Raw genomic sequence first — 16,523 nt, 5'->3', positions numbered from 1 at the left:
ACCAGACAACACTCTCCCACCCAAACCCACAGCTACAGGTCACAAGAACCGTCCATCAAAACAGTGGCACGTTCACTGACACTCTGTAAAATGCAAACAAACTCTGAACAACAAACACATCAAACATCAACATTATAACCAGTCCGTTACACTATATATATATATATGTATATATATATGTATATATATATATATATATATATGTATATATATATGTATATATATATATATATATATATGTATATATATATATATATATATATATGTATATATATATGTATATATATATATATATATATGTATATATGTATATATATATATATATATATATATCTGTATATATATATATATATATATCTATATGTATATATATATCTGTATATATGTATTCTATATGTATATATATATATCTCTATCTCTATATCTCTATATATATCTCTATATATCTATATCTATATCTCTATATATATATATATATATATATATATATATATATATATATATATATATATATACACAGTGCAATAAGCTTCTTAGTGCAATAAGAAGCTACAGGGACGTTAATCTACGTCGGTAATATTAACTTTATTTAATACAACATTTACGGTACAAGATTTAATCATACAGCCCATGTAGTATAATATTTTACAAATGATGAATTACAGCAAACATGTGCAATATATCCATTATTACAGCTCCGTGGGCTGGCAGTAAGGCGATATGGGTCCGTTCTTATTGTGCATCCATGGGTAAAGATAAACGCATGTAGTGCTGAATAGTGATGTGTCGGTCGCGAACGAGGCGGCTCAAAGAGCCGGCTCTTTGTGAACGACGGGAGCCGGCTCGCGCCTGCGAACGAGCCGTTTTTTTGTTTTTGTTATTTTTTGTTAAGTAATACAAGACAGAATGATATGATGATCTCCGCGCTACAGCTGCTCTGTGCATGCATGCAGTGACATGTAATATCCAAGGATTAGAGACTGTTGGATGCTGCTGTTTTGAGCATTGCAATACATTTATTTTCACTATGTTATTTATTTATGATTATCCTTGGGCTCAGCAAAGATTTGATGTCAGCTGTTGCTGTCTTTTTTTCTATAGTTAATACTGAAATAGAGCCCTGCTGTTTTGTCAGGGCCTTTTCTTTAAATATAATTTTAAAATGTCGATACAGTAGCCCCTTTTTTTAAATGTCTATGCTTAAGTTTTTATAGGTGTTGCTATCTGCTTTGTGTAGCGTGGTTCTACAAGCAAGTCTGTGCATTCATTGGGTGGTATCAGAGAGATACAAGGGTCTGCAAATGCAATGAAAACAATTGGCCACAGCAAATAATTGATATTAAACATGTAATTTTTACTTTTGAATACTTCAGTACAAAGGATGTATTGAATAATTTAAGTGATATGTGTACACATATAAATCATTAGTCAAAACAGGGCTACATTTGATTGAATTATAAAAGGTATAATATGTGGTAAACTGAAGAGCCGTTTGGGAGCCGAAAGAGCCGGCTCTTCTTGGTGAGCCGAGCCAAATGATCCGGCTCACCAAGAAGAGCCGGAATTCCCATCACTAGTGCTGAACACGTAACATGAACGTGCCGGGCGGCGCGGTCCCGTGGGTTAGATGCGCATTCAAGGTTCAAGGTTCAAGGTTCTTTATTGTCAATCTGACATAGCTACAGAGTAATTATGCAGTTGAAAATCTTATGTCACAGGCTTCTCCAACAATGCAACATAATAACATAACACAACATAATAACAATAAGAGCATGAGCAATACAAAAATAATAATAGTTATAAAAATGAAATAAAGTTATGATGTGGAATAGTGCAGTACGAGTCTATATACAAGTTATTGGAATGATATATATATATATTAGGTATTAGATACATACTACTGAGTAGCAGATGAATGTTTGATGTTGTTTCAACAGTTCAATTTTTTAACAGTCTCACTGCCCGCGGGAAGAAACTGTCTCTGAATCTTCTTGTCCTTGCCAGGATGCTGCGGTAACGTCTGCCAGACGGCAACAGAAAGAACAGTTTGTGGCTGGGGTGATGGGGGTCTTTGATAATCCGTAGTGATTTCTTCCTGAGCCGCTGGGAGTAAAGGTCCTCCATGGATGGCAGCTCCGTCCTGGTGATGTGCTGTGCAGTTTTCACCACCCTCTGTAAAGCCTTACGATCGAGGTCGGTGCAGCTGCCGTACCAGGCCGTCATGCTGCCAGTGAGGATACTCTCTATCGTGCACCTGTAGAAGTTGCAGAGTATCCTGGAATCCATTTTGAACCTCCTCAACCTGCGGAGGAAGAAGAGCCGCTGTCGAGCTTTCTTGGTGATGGTGGTGGTGTGAAGAGACCATGTCAGGTCCTCAGTGATGTGGACCCCAAGGAACCTGAAGCTTTTGACTCTCTCCACTGTAGTCCCATTGATGGCGATGGGGGCGTGTCCCTCTCCCTGCTGCTTCCTGTAGTCCACAATCAGCTCCTTTGTTTTGCTGATGTTGAGATGGAGGTTGTTATCCTGGCACCAAGATGTCAGGTTTTCGACCTCCTCTCTGTACGCCGTCTCGTCATCGTCTGTGATCTGGCCGATGACGGTCGTGTCATCAGCAAACTTCACGATGGTGTTGGAGCTGTGTGTGGCCACGCAGTCGTGGGTGAACAGGGAGTAGAGGAGAGGGCTGAGCACGCAGCCTTGAGGGGCACCGGTGTTGAGAATCAGGGTGGAGGATGTGATATTTCCCACCCGCACTGCCTGGGGTCTGCCCGTCAGGAAGTTCAGGATCCAGTCACAGAGGGCGCTGTTGAGCCCGAGGTCTCTGAGCTTGATGGCCAGCTTGGAGGGCACAATGGTATTGAATGCTGAACTGTAGTCAATGAACAGCATTCTCACATATGTGTTCCTGTTCTTCGGGTCCAGGTGTGAGAGGGCAGTGTGGAGGGTGAGGGCTATGGCGTCGTCTGTGGACCTGTTTGCTCTGTAGGCAAACTGCAGGGGGTCCAGAGATTCAGGGAGGGAGGAGGTGATGAATAATTTGACTAACCGCTCAAAGCACTTCATTATGATGGAGGTGAGTGCTACTGGGCGGTAGTCGTTGGGGCAGGTGATGATTGTCTTTTTGGGGACAGGAATGATGGTGGAGTGTTTAAAACATGTGGGGACTACAGACTGCAGCAGGGACCTGTTGAAGATGTCTGTGAACACCTCTGCCAGCTGAACTGCACACACCCTGAGAACACGGCCAGGGATGCCATCAGGTCCAGGAGCCTTATGTGGGTTAACCCTTTTAAAGGATTTACACACATCTGCCCTATTTAAAACAAAAGGGCAGTGTAGCTCCTGGTCCCTCTGTACCTCCACAGCCTGGCTGCTCTCAAAGCGTGCAAAAAAACTGTTTAGCTCATCTGGGAGAGATGCGCACGCAGACACTCCCGCAGCACCCCCCGCTGCTCCTTTGTAGTCAGTCATTGTCCTTAGTCCCGCCCACATATTCCTAGTGTTACAGCCTTTGAAGTCAGATTCCACCTTGTCTTTGTACTGTCTCTTTGCATTTTTAATTGCTCTCCGGAGATCATACCTAGACTTCCTGTACTCCTCCAAATCTCCCGCTGTGTGCGCGAGAGTGCGCGCTTTCAGTTTGCCGCGCACCTCACCGTTTACCCAGGGCTTTTGATTTGGGAATGTCCGTACAGAAATCTTCGGTACCACGTCATCGATGCATTTCCCAATGTAGCAGATGACAGTGTCCGTGTGTGTGTTGATGTTATTGTCCTCAAACACACTCCAATCCGTGGATGCAAAGCAATCCTGCAGTGCCTCATCTGACTCCACGCTCCATCGTTGTACTGTCCTTGTTACCGGTCTGTCCCTTTTAAGTTTCTGCTTGTACGCAGGCAACAACAGTAGTGAGATATGGTCTGATTTGCCGAAGGGAGGGCGAGGGAGAGCCTTATATCCATTCCGGAAAGGGGAATAAACATGGTCCAGTATGTTTCCCCCGCGCGTCGGGAAGTTGATGTGTTGGTAATATTTTGGCAAAACCTTCTTCATGTTGGCGGTGTTGAAATCTCCGGCCACAACGAACGCCGCATCTGGCCGTGAAGTCTCGGTTTTATCAATAATCCCAAACAGCTGATCGAGTACCGTGTTGTTGTCGGCGAGTGGCTGCGGCGGGATATACACTGCTGTTATCACAACAGATGTGAATTCCCTCGGCAGATGGAAGGCCCGACATGAGATCATGAGGTGCTCTAGCTGTGCGGAACAGTCCGATGAAATAATCTTCACATCTGAGCACCAGTTGTTGTTAGTCATTACATACACACCGCCTCCCTTACTTTTCCCCGAGTTAGCAGTCCGGTCCTGACGAAAAATAGAGAATCCATCAGGGACAATAGCGGAGTCCGGGATAGCGGGGTTGAGCCAAGTCTCAGTGAGAATTAACACGTTACAGTTCTTAATGTCCCGTTGAAAAGCAATCCGGCTTCTGAGTTCATCTAGCTTATTTTCAATGGATTGAACATTAGCCAGAAGAATACTCGGAAGAGGGGGCCGATTCTCTCGTTTCCTCAATCTGACCAGCAACCCGGCCCGGGATCCCCGCTTTGTCCTCTTCTTGCGTCTCTCAGGTAGAACAGCAACAGGTAGCCATGGTGAATGTCCATTGTTTGTCGGAGGGTTATTATTGTCCACGAAGTTTCGCAATTGGAGAAGTTCCTCTCTGCTATATTGTATGGCAGAGTAGGTGCGGTCGGCTAGCATGTTGCGAACCATGTTAAAAGTAAAACGGCAAAAGTAAAAGAAATATGTACAAAATACGAAAATGGGCAAAGTTGGAGAGGAGCACATAGACGATGCGGCCATCTTCACCGGCGCATCACATATTTTAGTGATGCATAATGCATAATGCAGAGGGAAATAACTCTCAGAATAACGTTATTAGCACATTTTACAACTTGAGGAACGAATGTTTTTAATAAGGGCTATACAAGTGTTCATACTGGGTAGTTTATTTAGTTTAAAAAAAATTATCCAACGATTTACAGACCACTCTTTCCCCATGTAAGTCAATGGGAAAAAGTGTTTCCGGGCCTGGCAACCAAAAGGAAGTGTAGTACCGCCGTTTGGCCAGCACGAATATTTTCATCAGAGTCCGGCGCACTTCCTGGGGTCCACACTCACAACAGCGTCATACAGACATAAATAAAGCAGCGACTGTATTCGCCATGACATAGACAGTCTGTGGTTTGTACTTGTTTAACTTTTGTCCAGTTTCTGAACAGATATGAGGAGCTGTGAGCTCTGAGTGTGTGCTAACAGCTAACGGTTGATGTGTTGGGACATGTTGCGCTGTCGGATGCTGACCAATCACGAAGCGTCATTTCTTGACTGGCAGCAAAAACAACCAATCACAGCAGTGCTTCTCTGGCTGGCTCTGTCCAATCACAAACAAGAAGTGTTCTCCCTAAAGGAATACCCTTTCCGTCCAATGTGAAATGCTGTTGTGTTTTGTGAAATGCTGCGGCGTTTTGTGAAATGCTGCGGCGTTTTCTGAAATGCTGTTGTGTTTTGTGAAATGCTGTTGTGTTTTGTGAAATGCTGTTGTGTTTTCTGAAATGCTGTAGCGTTTTCTGAAATGCTGTTGCGTTTTCTGAAATGCTGTTGTGTTTTGTGAAATGCTGTGGTGTCTTGCACTTCCGGGCCACCGTAATTTTTCAAGTATCAAGAATAATTTACCATCATTGGATTGAGTTTGCTAATTTACAACTGAATTTATGAGGCAATATACCTCTAGTGAGTGGCCCAGCTCTTCGTATATTTTTATGTATGTGGCCCTCGGGGAAAAAAGTTTGGAGCCCCTACTGTAGGGTCACTGCGACAGACATAATTCACTCACTCACACAATATAAGCCTAAAAGTAGTTGTGTATCTGTAGGTTTAACAGCTTATTCAGTGTAGCTTCAGCATTCATGATAACAATGGGGATAGTTGTAGGCGTAAGAAAAGCAAGCGCATATATCTTTTATCTAGAAAATACAGTTATTTTTAGAATTGCAATTTGTTTAAAGAAAAATACCTATCAACACATTCTGACAATTAAAGGTCAACATTTTTGTTATCTGAATTTTTTTGTGGATAAGAAAGTACATTTTTGAAAATCTTTGATTGCTACTAAAGCTTCTATTTGTTCTCATCATTCAAAAAGTAAATTCATTTTAAAACGTTTTTTTAAAGCTTAAGCATAACTCCATTTTGGCCACCAGGGGGCACAATTACACCAAAAACAAGCAGATATTTATTTGGTTTAAATGACCAATTTGATGTTTGTTTCATTCGATACAACATAATAATTATTAAATCAGCTTTAACTCAGTTTTCGAGACATACCTGCATATCAATGTTTCTACTTGAGCACCATAAAGAGCTCTTTTAACCTTCTTCATATCGATTCAGAAAAAATCTGTTTCCTTACATTTTCTTTTGTTCAAGAACAAATAACCAAATAAAAGGTTAATAACTCCATCATTTTGTGACAACATATTACCTGGACGTGTGTGTGTGTGTGTGTGTGTGTATAAGAGCTGAGAATTGGTTGTCATTGTGGATAATTATTATTTCTATGTCTTTCTAATGTCTAAAATTAAGACAACATACAGACAGCATTTCTGAATCTGAATTTTATTAATACTTATATTGGCAGTAAATCTAAAACAAATACAAAAAAACAGATCCAGTTCATCTTGAAGTCGAATAACTAAAGTGCAACAGAATAAGTCCTCATACCAAGACGAATACTCCTTCATGCTCCCAGGCAGCTAAAGTTATGTTGCAGTGCAGAAAACGTTAGAAACTGGACTCGGGAATATTTCTAAGATCTAAGACCTAAACAATACATTTCCAGACTATCAAATCATAAATCTTCAAATCCAGTTAAATGCAATCTATACATTCCAATTGCTGAAAATAAAGAATACCTAGACACCTTATACTATATATTGGAGGTGCTCTTATCAACTTTTCCTTTCATGCTGACCAACTCCTTTCTGGTTTTAAACAGCAGTAGAAAAATATGGAAACTGAATTGTTTTATTTAAAATATTAAAAGATGATTGGTTTACATAGTGATGATGTAGAATAAAGGTATCTGACATAGTCCACACTTTTAAGGCTTTGTACGAACATTGTGAACATTCACGTGTGCAAATTCATATTGATTAATTTATATGACTAAACTCTTACACCATATAACTTTACGTGAACATACCCCAAATTATAACTTTCTTTAATTTCTTCTACCTGTATATTCCCACATGGGATGATAAATCATATCTCCTCACGGTCACTTGAAAGTGATGAGGTAGTCGGGGTACGCTTGGTTATCATGAAACACGACGTACATTTGGGGGTTGTCCATTCTGTCGACCACGCTGTCGTAGCGGTCGTGGTCCTCCTGGTCGCTGACTGGAGGAGGGACCCTCATGTTTCGTTGGCCCTGAGTGTAAATGCCGGTCAGGACGCGGGCCACGAACATGAGCTGGGAACCGTCAGCAGCTGGCTTGGAGTAGGTGGGTTGAGCAGAGTAGTTGGCATTTACAGCAAAGTATGTTCCCTGCCCGTAGGCAGTTGCTGAGAATAAAAGGAAGTAGGTGTAACCCACATTAAAACATAGTAAGCATGAAGTCATTAAAAAGTTATTTCATTAAAAGATACACGTTTAAAATTGGTCAATGATATCATCCCTTTAAAAATATAATAAATAAAAGGTACAAGGTACTACTGGGATCTCTAAGGGATCTCTGCTCACGGGGCACGCGCAACACCAAATTGAGTTTGGGCGACAGGGCACGCTTCGTCATCCGACTAACGAAAACGGCCGATTTCGGCCTGGTGTGTCAGGGCCTTAAGAGAGCTAAGCCAAATGATCCGGCTCACTAACGTAAAAATACAGTATCTAGGGAAGGCTCAAGTCAAAATTCAAGCACCCCCCCCCCTGCTCTCGGGTGGACGCCCTCTCAGCCCTGGTCTGGACTCGTTAATACAGGTCAGGTTTTTTGGACTGGATAATAAAGTTGATCGATGGAGTTGTGCTGCACGTGTGAGAAGACAACACACACGCTCTGATACAAGATGGCGAGCCAGACCCACGGGGTGTTTCTCAATGTCGAGTACGCTTGCTTGGTAGCACATGTCTTCCGAGTCACTTCCTTCAGAAGCAAGAATCCTTCCTGGCATTTGGAAAACGAAGAGTGGAACAGGCGAGCAAGTGTGCAGGTGTGCGTCATAGAGACCCTGCCTTACATTTTCCGCCACAGATTTTGTGAAATTGGTCCGTGCGCAAAGCATTGTGGGGATTTTAAGGACGCGGAGTGCCACATGTGCAGCCTCGAAATTTCTCGCTACCAAGGACGCGGCCTCGGTGGAATTCCAAGTATGCTGGACATTGGAACGGTCCTGCTGCGCCACTTGATGACGTAGCATCCTTGAAATATTGGCTTGGAAGCCAATATGCTCGCGATTGAGAAACGGCCACGGACTGCTTTGATCTTCGCGCGAGTGAGAGGAGGACTTGCTGGTTTCTCAAGAGACAATAGGTGAACTCGCTGCCAGAGTGGTAGGAGTATTGGAGTTTCTTTTATTTGATCAGAACTGACTTAAGTTGTACCTGGATTGAAAGAGACACTATATATTGTACTCTAGGTTTTCATTTGTCATATGATTTCATTGATGGTACAATTGTGTTTTTTCATTGAATTAGATATATTTTACCTGTGAAAAGGGAAAAGAAAAAGAGTTAACTCAGGATATTGAAGAGATTAAAATAGGAACAACCTATAAATAATACTTAGTAGACCGGTCTAAACTAAAATAGGCTATTTTATTTTATTCATCCTGTATGGATACCATTTAATAAGTCACAGAAATCAGAAAACAAGGGAAAGGTGAAATACTTACCTCTGATTATACTGCAGAAAATATTCATTGTCTTTGTTTAATGTTTTGTCTATTTCGTCAGTAAATTGCCGGCTGTTCTATTCAAACCACCTGGTCTCTGGTCTAATTACTTACTTGTCTATCCACTCTAGTGGAACCCATAATCTTTCTAGTCAGATAGCATAGCCCAAGATAAGAAGTGTTACAGAGGGAATTTACAATAAATCTTTATAACCCCTTGAAAAAATGGCAGACATTTCATTTTGTATGGTGAGGAAAGTCTTCGAATGTCAGTCGCTGAATGACAGTAAGTATTTTTTCTATTTTTCCTACCTGAAAGTCCTTTTGGTGCCGAGAGTTCATACAATTAAATCTAGACTATTTCCTCAATTTTGGCTACAACCGTAATAACTAACAGCTATAGTCCAAACTCAATAACAGCTCCTACGCTACATAGAGTAGGAAATTATGCTTTCTAAAAACAGATACAAGAGCAGTGATTAGATCAGATTAAATAAAAACATGTTTACCGTTCTGCCCAGAAAAGCGCCTGTTGAACCCAGTTTTTACGATGGATTCGCAGTTGTCCTGGGTCGTCCCGTGGTACAGGAGCTTTTCACATTCTCCACCCTGCTGTTTGTACTTGTCAGAGATTTGCTTCTTCTGCGCTTCATAGGCGCGCCGCAGATGGACATTCTGCAGGCGCTCAATCTATCAAGAAAAATCAAATACAAAGACATAATAAGCTGTAAAATTACATTTGAAAGGATGTAAATATGTTTGCAAATGCACTGTGTACAATATACTGTAGAAACATAAAATGTACAGGTTCAATTCATAGTTTTCTGGACGGTGCAATTGCCTACCTTCAGCACGGTCTTGCCGACTGTTCGTTTGAAGGCCTCCTTCACTGTGCGGTACTCTGCATAGGAAGGAAGGAGTTCAACCGTCTTCAAAGATTCGCCGGCAGCCATGTTGTCCCAGTACAGAGGGAGGGTGAAGTCTGAGAGATGTTGGAGGACAAATTCAAGAAAAGGTAAATGGTCTTTACTTCGAAAACTAAATGTAATTTTCCCTTGATGTAGACAAAAACCATACTTTAGTTTTTAATTGAGATATATCTACACGGTTTTACTAGCCTCTTTTTACTTTGTTTATAATTTATGTTTTGACATTTTATTATACTGAATTCAAAATGTCATGCAACAGGATATAAATCCTTAACTTCAACTTGACAATGAAAAATATATACAAAATCCTTTGACAGAACATTTTTGACCAGGGAATATTTTCACTTCTCATTACTTTTGACCTTTTGTTAACCAGAATGTATCAAGCAGGGATCTTTTTGTAACACCTTAGAACCATCTTCTCACCTGGCAGATGCTCGAGTCGTTTTAGTTTTGTTGTTTGACCACCTAAACATCTCGTGGCCTCCATCCTCGGCAGATCCACGGTCCACTTGTTGCCCTGAGCGTCCACTATCCTTCCTCCTACATCGTTATTCTCAAGACTGTGATTGGCTGTTTTGAGCAGCCTCTCCCAGTTGCCTCTATGTCCCAAGATGCACCAAGCCACATGGGCGTACAGATCCTCCTCCTCCCTGACTCTCACCTCTCTTCTGAGGTTGCCGTGTAGAGAGGCGTTGATCATCTGCATTACCACCTTGTTGACCCCGTCTTTTAGCCCGCTAACTTTCAAGGTGCCTTGGCTCAACTCAACATACAGACCCTCGGTTTCCACCAGCTGCTTCAGATCCTTCACGTCGTCCTGGGTGAGGTCTTTCAGTTCCTCCTTTCTGACGGTTTGAGAAGAACACTGAGCCTGATACAGATCCTTCAGCTTTGTCTTGGCACCGTCAACATCCTTTCTGGAGAGACCAAGGAACCTGAAGACGGACTGCTGGCTTGTAGAGCTGTTACAGATTATGCTTAGATCTGCCTCCACAGATGGAAGATGTTGTTGTTGTACATGAGGCAACTGAGGTACAGAAACTGCAAGACAAGGTAGGTGAGACGTTAACAATTAGTGACAATACCCGAAGAGCAAAGAGGCAGATTTCTATGCTGGTAAATCACCTTTGTTGATCACAGCAGTGGAAAACATTTGCATTGCTTCTTCTTTAAAGGCCAAGAAGACGTTGATCTTTAACAGGACGAGGCGGATATCAGTGAGAGAGTTGAGACCAAAGGACGACGTGGCATCCTTGACCCCTCGGAGGACGGCTCCTGCCACAACACCAGGGTCCAACCCACCAGCTCCTGCACATTAATTTAATGAGTAAACCTGACACATTTCTATCCTTATATCTAAAAAAAAGTGGTACAGAATACTCACCAGCACAGATAGCAGGTATGGCCACGGACTCAAACCCAAAAGATTCACAATGTTCAATGATGCGAATCACCAGTTGTTCGATGACGACTGCATCCTTTTGTCCACAGACATGGAAAAGGGCTTCACAGGGGAACTCTCCCGATTGGGACACAAAAACGTCTCCGCGAGTGTATTTTGCTACAAACAACAATAAACAGGAAAGCTGAGTAAAGAAGTTGTAGGTGTGTGTTGCTTAAAAATGTCTAGCAGGTCCTTTTTTTATTTACCTGCTTTAAGTTCTGCCTCCACATCCGCTCCAGCTACAGTTAAGATGTCTTTGCACACACCTGTAGGATAACCATACATTTTAAAATCAGTGAAGGGATGTAACTTTTCTCCCTTTTTTTAAAGCATCCTTAGTTCTCACTCACCGTACTGGAAATCAACAAAGTCGGTCGTGTTCACCACAGCATCCGTCGTCTCATCAGTGATGTCACCAAACACCAGTTGTAGTTTAACCCCGCTGCCCACTGTCATCGTGATTTCATCAAGGTCACTGGTGAGGGACCTAAAGATTGCTAAAACAAACAACGCCCCAATATATATTTAATGTGTGTCTGATTTTTAAGCTTGGCCATTGAGAATGCTGATGGAAATGATGAACAATGTACTTGCTAAATACTTAGTCAAACAGTTTACCTTGGCCTCCCTGGTTCACATTTAAGCCAGGGTGTCTGTAGACGTCTTGGTAGCACTGTAAATAAAAACAGCAGCATTAAACACTTTATTTCAGAAATCTTGCATCTTAAAACCAAGTGATCATAGTCACCTCCTCAGAGTCAGGGTAGCCTGGTTTAATGACGATCTGGATGGTGGTGAGAGATCCAGAGGACGCAGATAATCCAAGCTGGCAAATGTTCTCCATAAGCACTTGAATGGCCTCTTTCATTGGGTATTTTAAAACATCTCCGGGTCCAATGACTGGAAAGGCAACTGAGCTATAGCCCTGCTGTACGCAAAGGTCCAAACATCTCTTCAGGCCATTACCAAGTGCCTGCAAAACAAAAATCAGAAACTTTGTTTGTGTCAAAAGTTACCCCTGCCTGCATTGCACAACACTTTCTGTGATTGTATATTTAAATGGTCGGTTGTAAATAGCAACATTTATGAAGAACAGGTTTTATTTTCCATGAATTAGCCTGAGTCTTTGCTCTAATTCATGGCATTTTAATGCATCACGTGAGTTTGAACTCAGCCTTTGCCCGCACCTACAACAATATTAAATCCACCAAGTATTTAACTTTACCTTCACACTCTGCCCTCTGACTCCATCCCATGGCAAGCATTCGATGAAGAAGAGCTTGGAGCAGCCCAGAGATGGAGGCGCGTCCACCTGCAGGACATCACCAGGGGCGACGGTACAATTTGCTACCACCGAGTCAAACATTGATTTGATTGCATTCCCGGCTTTTTTAAACAGACATTTACCAATTTTAGTAGAAGTGAGGTTCTTGTTGATCATGGGGACCACCAACACATTCACCTGTGGAAACAATGTGGATTAATATCAAGGTGAGTGGTTGTATTGCTGCTTTCATTATTCTAATTAAAGTTAAGCGGAAATGTTCAAACCTGAGCATCTATCAGACTGCCAAGCTTGATCTCCAGGCTCGTCTTTATGGCTACATTGCTTCCAACAGTTTTGCAGCGCAATCTGGGGACGGGTTGGGGTGCCAAGCCGCTGGTTACAGGACTGCTGATGCTTCGTGGTTTACTTTGCACATTTGCCGAATGCACACCTTGCTGTTCCTTGACGATAACCTGAAATGAACTCTCTACCAACTCCTTGCCCACTTTACCTTCTGCTTGGAAGTACTGCAGAGCCCCCGGTCCGTCCAGAACCAAAGTGTCGGAGGTCAGACTAGCTAGAGCTGAGATTAGATCCTGCTTGGCCTCTTTGACCAGACGACAGGGACCAGACACAAGCACACAAGGGTATGGGAAAGGTGAGGCTTTCAAGGTCACTTTGTTCTGCTTCATACCAATCATTCCTAAAATCTTATCAAAACAGTCAAGCAGGTCAGGATTCGGTAGGTTTAGAACTTCTTGTGTCCAGATTTGGTTGATCTGGTAGTCATGCAGAACCGCTTTGAGCTTATTGACATTTTCTCTGTAGCCCACCAGTCGTACTTTGGTGTTTGGGGTTCCACCGGTTCCTGGGATGAAGCTGACGTCCACTCTGAACTCTCGAGAGTTAGCTTCGTTCTTGGCTTTGAAGAGGATTTCCTTTAATCTATCTAGATCTGGAGGTGCAGCTAGAGCCCCCTGCAGCTCGACATTGGCCACATCAAAGTCTCTCTGCAGCGTGGCTTCGGCCTCATCGAGGGCATCGGAGGACAAACTGGACATGACCAGCTCGGACCCAACCTCCAGGGAAACAGGACTTCTGAGTCTCTGCTGGAAGCGGGTCTGGTACTTGGATACGGCACCGCTGGATCCTATAAAGGTCATCAGGGCTGTGGATAGTTTAACTCGCTTTTCCTTTACTTTTTTCTTCAGGTCCTCAAGTGTGTTGGCTCCAGACTGCACCTCTTTGTCAGGCCCCTCTAATGTCACCATGGCGCTGCCTATGTTGATCTTAACTTCTGGGTATTTTGCGCGCATTTCTCGAGTAAACTCTTCTTCTACCAGCTTGAACAGCTTCTCCACAATTGGTAACTCCTTCCGGGTTGGCAGGCTCTTTTCGAGGATTGCTATTTTCTCATGCACAGCCTCAGTTTCTCCCACAACCACTGAATAACCGCCCTCTCTGTACACTTTAATATCATCTGTCACAAAGGAGAGGTCCTGCTGTAGGATTTTGGCTTTTTTCAGCTCAACCACATGATAGCAGAGGTAGCTCTCAGTGAAATTGATCAAGACTCGATCGACCTGTAACTCCCACTGCTCTGCACCCCCAAAAGCTCCTCCAGGCCCCTTTTCAATATCCCCCCTTACCACTGCCTCCTCCTCTTCAAAATCTAACTCTACTTGGCAGCCGATACATGAGAGTTGTTTCTGTAATAATTTGTATGCTTTAGGATTGTCTCTCAGGAAATACATGAGGAAAATATCTAGTTTGAATATCTTCTCAAGGCCTTTTGTGTTGACTTTGGTGGGTGTCTGAAGCAACAAAGAACATTAAAAAAAGTATTAATTCATAGTAATGTATCTGTAAAACATGTGTTTTTACTTGAAGGTGCTTTCACAACAGATGTACATAACATTGTCATTGATAGAATTGGACTGAGAAGAAATCCTCTCAAACAGGTTTGGCAAGCTCATTTGACTGTGACGTATCTTTTTCCATAAAGGGTGCAACTTATGTTTGCATACCTTCGGTTGACTTGTAGATGGCTGATCCGGGGTCTCTGGGCAATAACTTCGACTCACATTTAGACATAAGTCGCCAGAAAGAAGGGAGATATTATGAAACTTCCTCTGCAACACCCTTTCCTGGTCTGTAGAAACACAAATACCAAGATCTCAACAACATCCTACATTTAAACTACAACTACAAAGTATGTACGACACATTACTAGTTGAACTAAATAGGATTACTCACCTTCTATTTCCTTGAAACAGATTTTATACGTGTTGCCTCCAGCCTTTTCGATCATCCCACAATCACCTCCACCAGAATCCCGTCTTTTCTGAAAGTGCCTCCTGACTTTGTCCTTCTCTTTGTCTGTCAAATCTTTCGCTTCAAAGAACAGTGGATGTTTGAATTCTTCCATTTGACCTGCAATTCTGAACCTCAAAAGTTGTAAAAAGCTTGGTGCTTCTTGGAAGGTGTCCGTCTAGAGCAAACAGTCTGAAGCTCTTCAGTTTATTTAGTTTCACTTTCCCTTACCTATTATTTCCTGTTCACTTCCTTATGTAAATAGACAAACCCAATGACAGATTGAATGCTGGCAGAACCTTTAAAGTGGGATTCCCGTGGTTAATCTTGTTCTACATGAACCCTGATCCCTGTTACCGTAATGCAGTCATGATGATATTATTTATGAGGATGTTTTATATGATGTTGATAAGACTAACATTTGGGTGTTACCGCAGCATCCTGGCAAAGACAAGAAGATTCGGAAACAGTTGCTTCCCGCGGGCAGTGAGACTGTTAAACAATTGAACTGCTGAAACAACTTCAAAACATTCATCTGCTACTCAGTAATATGTATCTAATATCTAATATATATCATTCCAATAACTTGTATATAGACTCGTACTGCACTATTCCACATGCTCACTTTATTTTATAACTATTTTTCTTTTTGTATTGCTCTTGCTATCTGTATTGTTATTATGTTGCATTGTTGGAGAAGCCTGTGACATAAGATTTTCAACAACATAATTACTCTGTAGCTATGTCAGTTTGACAATAAAGAACCTTGAACCTTGAACCTTGAGGTGTTTTTTAGAGCTTGTTTGAAGAAAAGGGTTACCTGCTGATGATGACTATTTAGTTTGTGAGATCATAAAGACTGAAGTTAAAAAGTAATTGAGCCGTTAAAACATTGAACTGAAAGGGCTTAATGATCTTGTAATTAAAAAAGCAGAGTTAAAACAGCCCTACTTTCTAGATAGATAACCCTTCAGAGGACCAAGTTTTAATTTTGAATTAAATTACTGTAACTATTCCAGCTATAAAAAGATAATTTATTATAAATGAACCATGCTCATGTTGTAATAGTGGTGATAAAGTTGATGACAAGAAATAGTTTTGTTTAAAGCATTTTATGTCTTAGCATAGGGCTGTGCGATTATGGCAAAAATCATAATCACGATTATTTGGGTCAATAATTGATATCACGATTATTAAATACGATTATTCATTGACTTTGAAAAAATCCATTTATTGAACTTTAAAACAAATACAAATAATAATTTGAACAGTATCTTTTTAACTGTTGATTACCCTGAACGTATAATAAAACTGAAAAACCAATACAAAAATAAATAAAATAAATGATACATTTAAATAAATAATATCAAAATAATAAATACCAATAAACAAGATCAACAAATATTTTGGAGCGCACTTCCACAAGCTACTAAACATATATAAATATGATAAATACAAATAAATGAGACCAAAATTAATTAGATCAAATATGTTGCAGTGCACTGTCACAACCTAGCAAAGCAAAATAATTGTTTTTTTCGATTATGTTGTTTTCGTAATTGTGGCAGGCCAAAATCGTAATTGCGATTAAAATACGATTAATTGCACA

General features: G+C 41.4%; 1 protein-coding gene across 1 annotated transcript; it reads right to left on the bottom strand.

Moving 5' to 3' along the window:
- Positions 1–6,668: 6,668 nt before the first annotated feature.
- On the bottom strand, positions 6,669–15,127 carry parp142.2 (poly(ADP-ribose) polymerase family member 14-related sequence 2.2). Its single transcript, XM_034150259.1, has 14 exons — positions 14,858–15,127; positions 14,629–14,753; positions 12,886–14,415; positions 12,560–12,796; positions 12,083–12,307; positions 11,953–12,007; positions 11,685–11,831; positions 11,541–11,600; positions 11,275–11,451; positions 11,016–11,198; positions 10,314–10,931; positions 9,804–9,940; positions 9,468–9,648; positions 6,669–7,632 (listed from the first exon to the last, which is right to left on the bottom strand). Exons 1-14 carry the CDS (start codon positions 15,027–15,029, stop codon positions 7,346–7,348), a joined length of 4,134 nt encoding a protein of 1,377 aa, XP_034006150.1. The 5' UTR covers positions 15,030–15,127; the 3' UTR covers positions 6,669–7,345.
- Between the last annotated feature and the right edge of the window lie 1,396 nt (positions 15,128–16,523).

Source organism: Trematomus bernacchii, unplaced genomic scaffold (assembly GCF_902827165.1).
Source record: "Trematomus bernacchii unplaced genomic scaffold, fTreBer1.1, whole genome shotgun sequence".
Classification (NCBI taxonomy): domain Eukaryota; kingdom Metazoa; phylum Chordata; class Actinopteri; order Perciformes; family Nototheniidae; genus Trematomus; species Trematomus bernacchii.
Note: the sequence above shows the minus strand (reverse complement) of the source record. Positions and strands in the feature narration are given on the sequence as shown.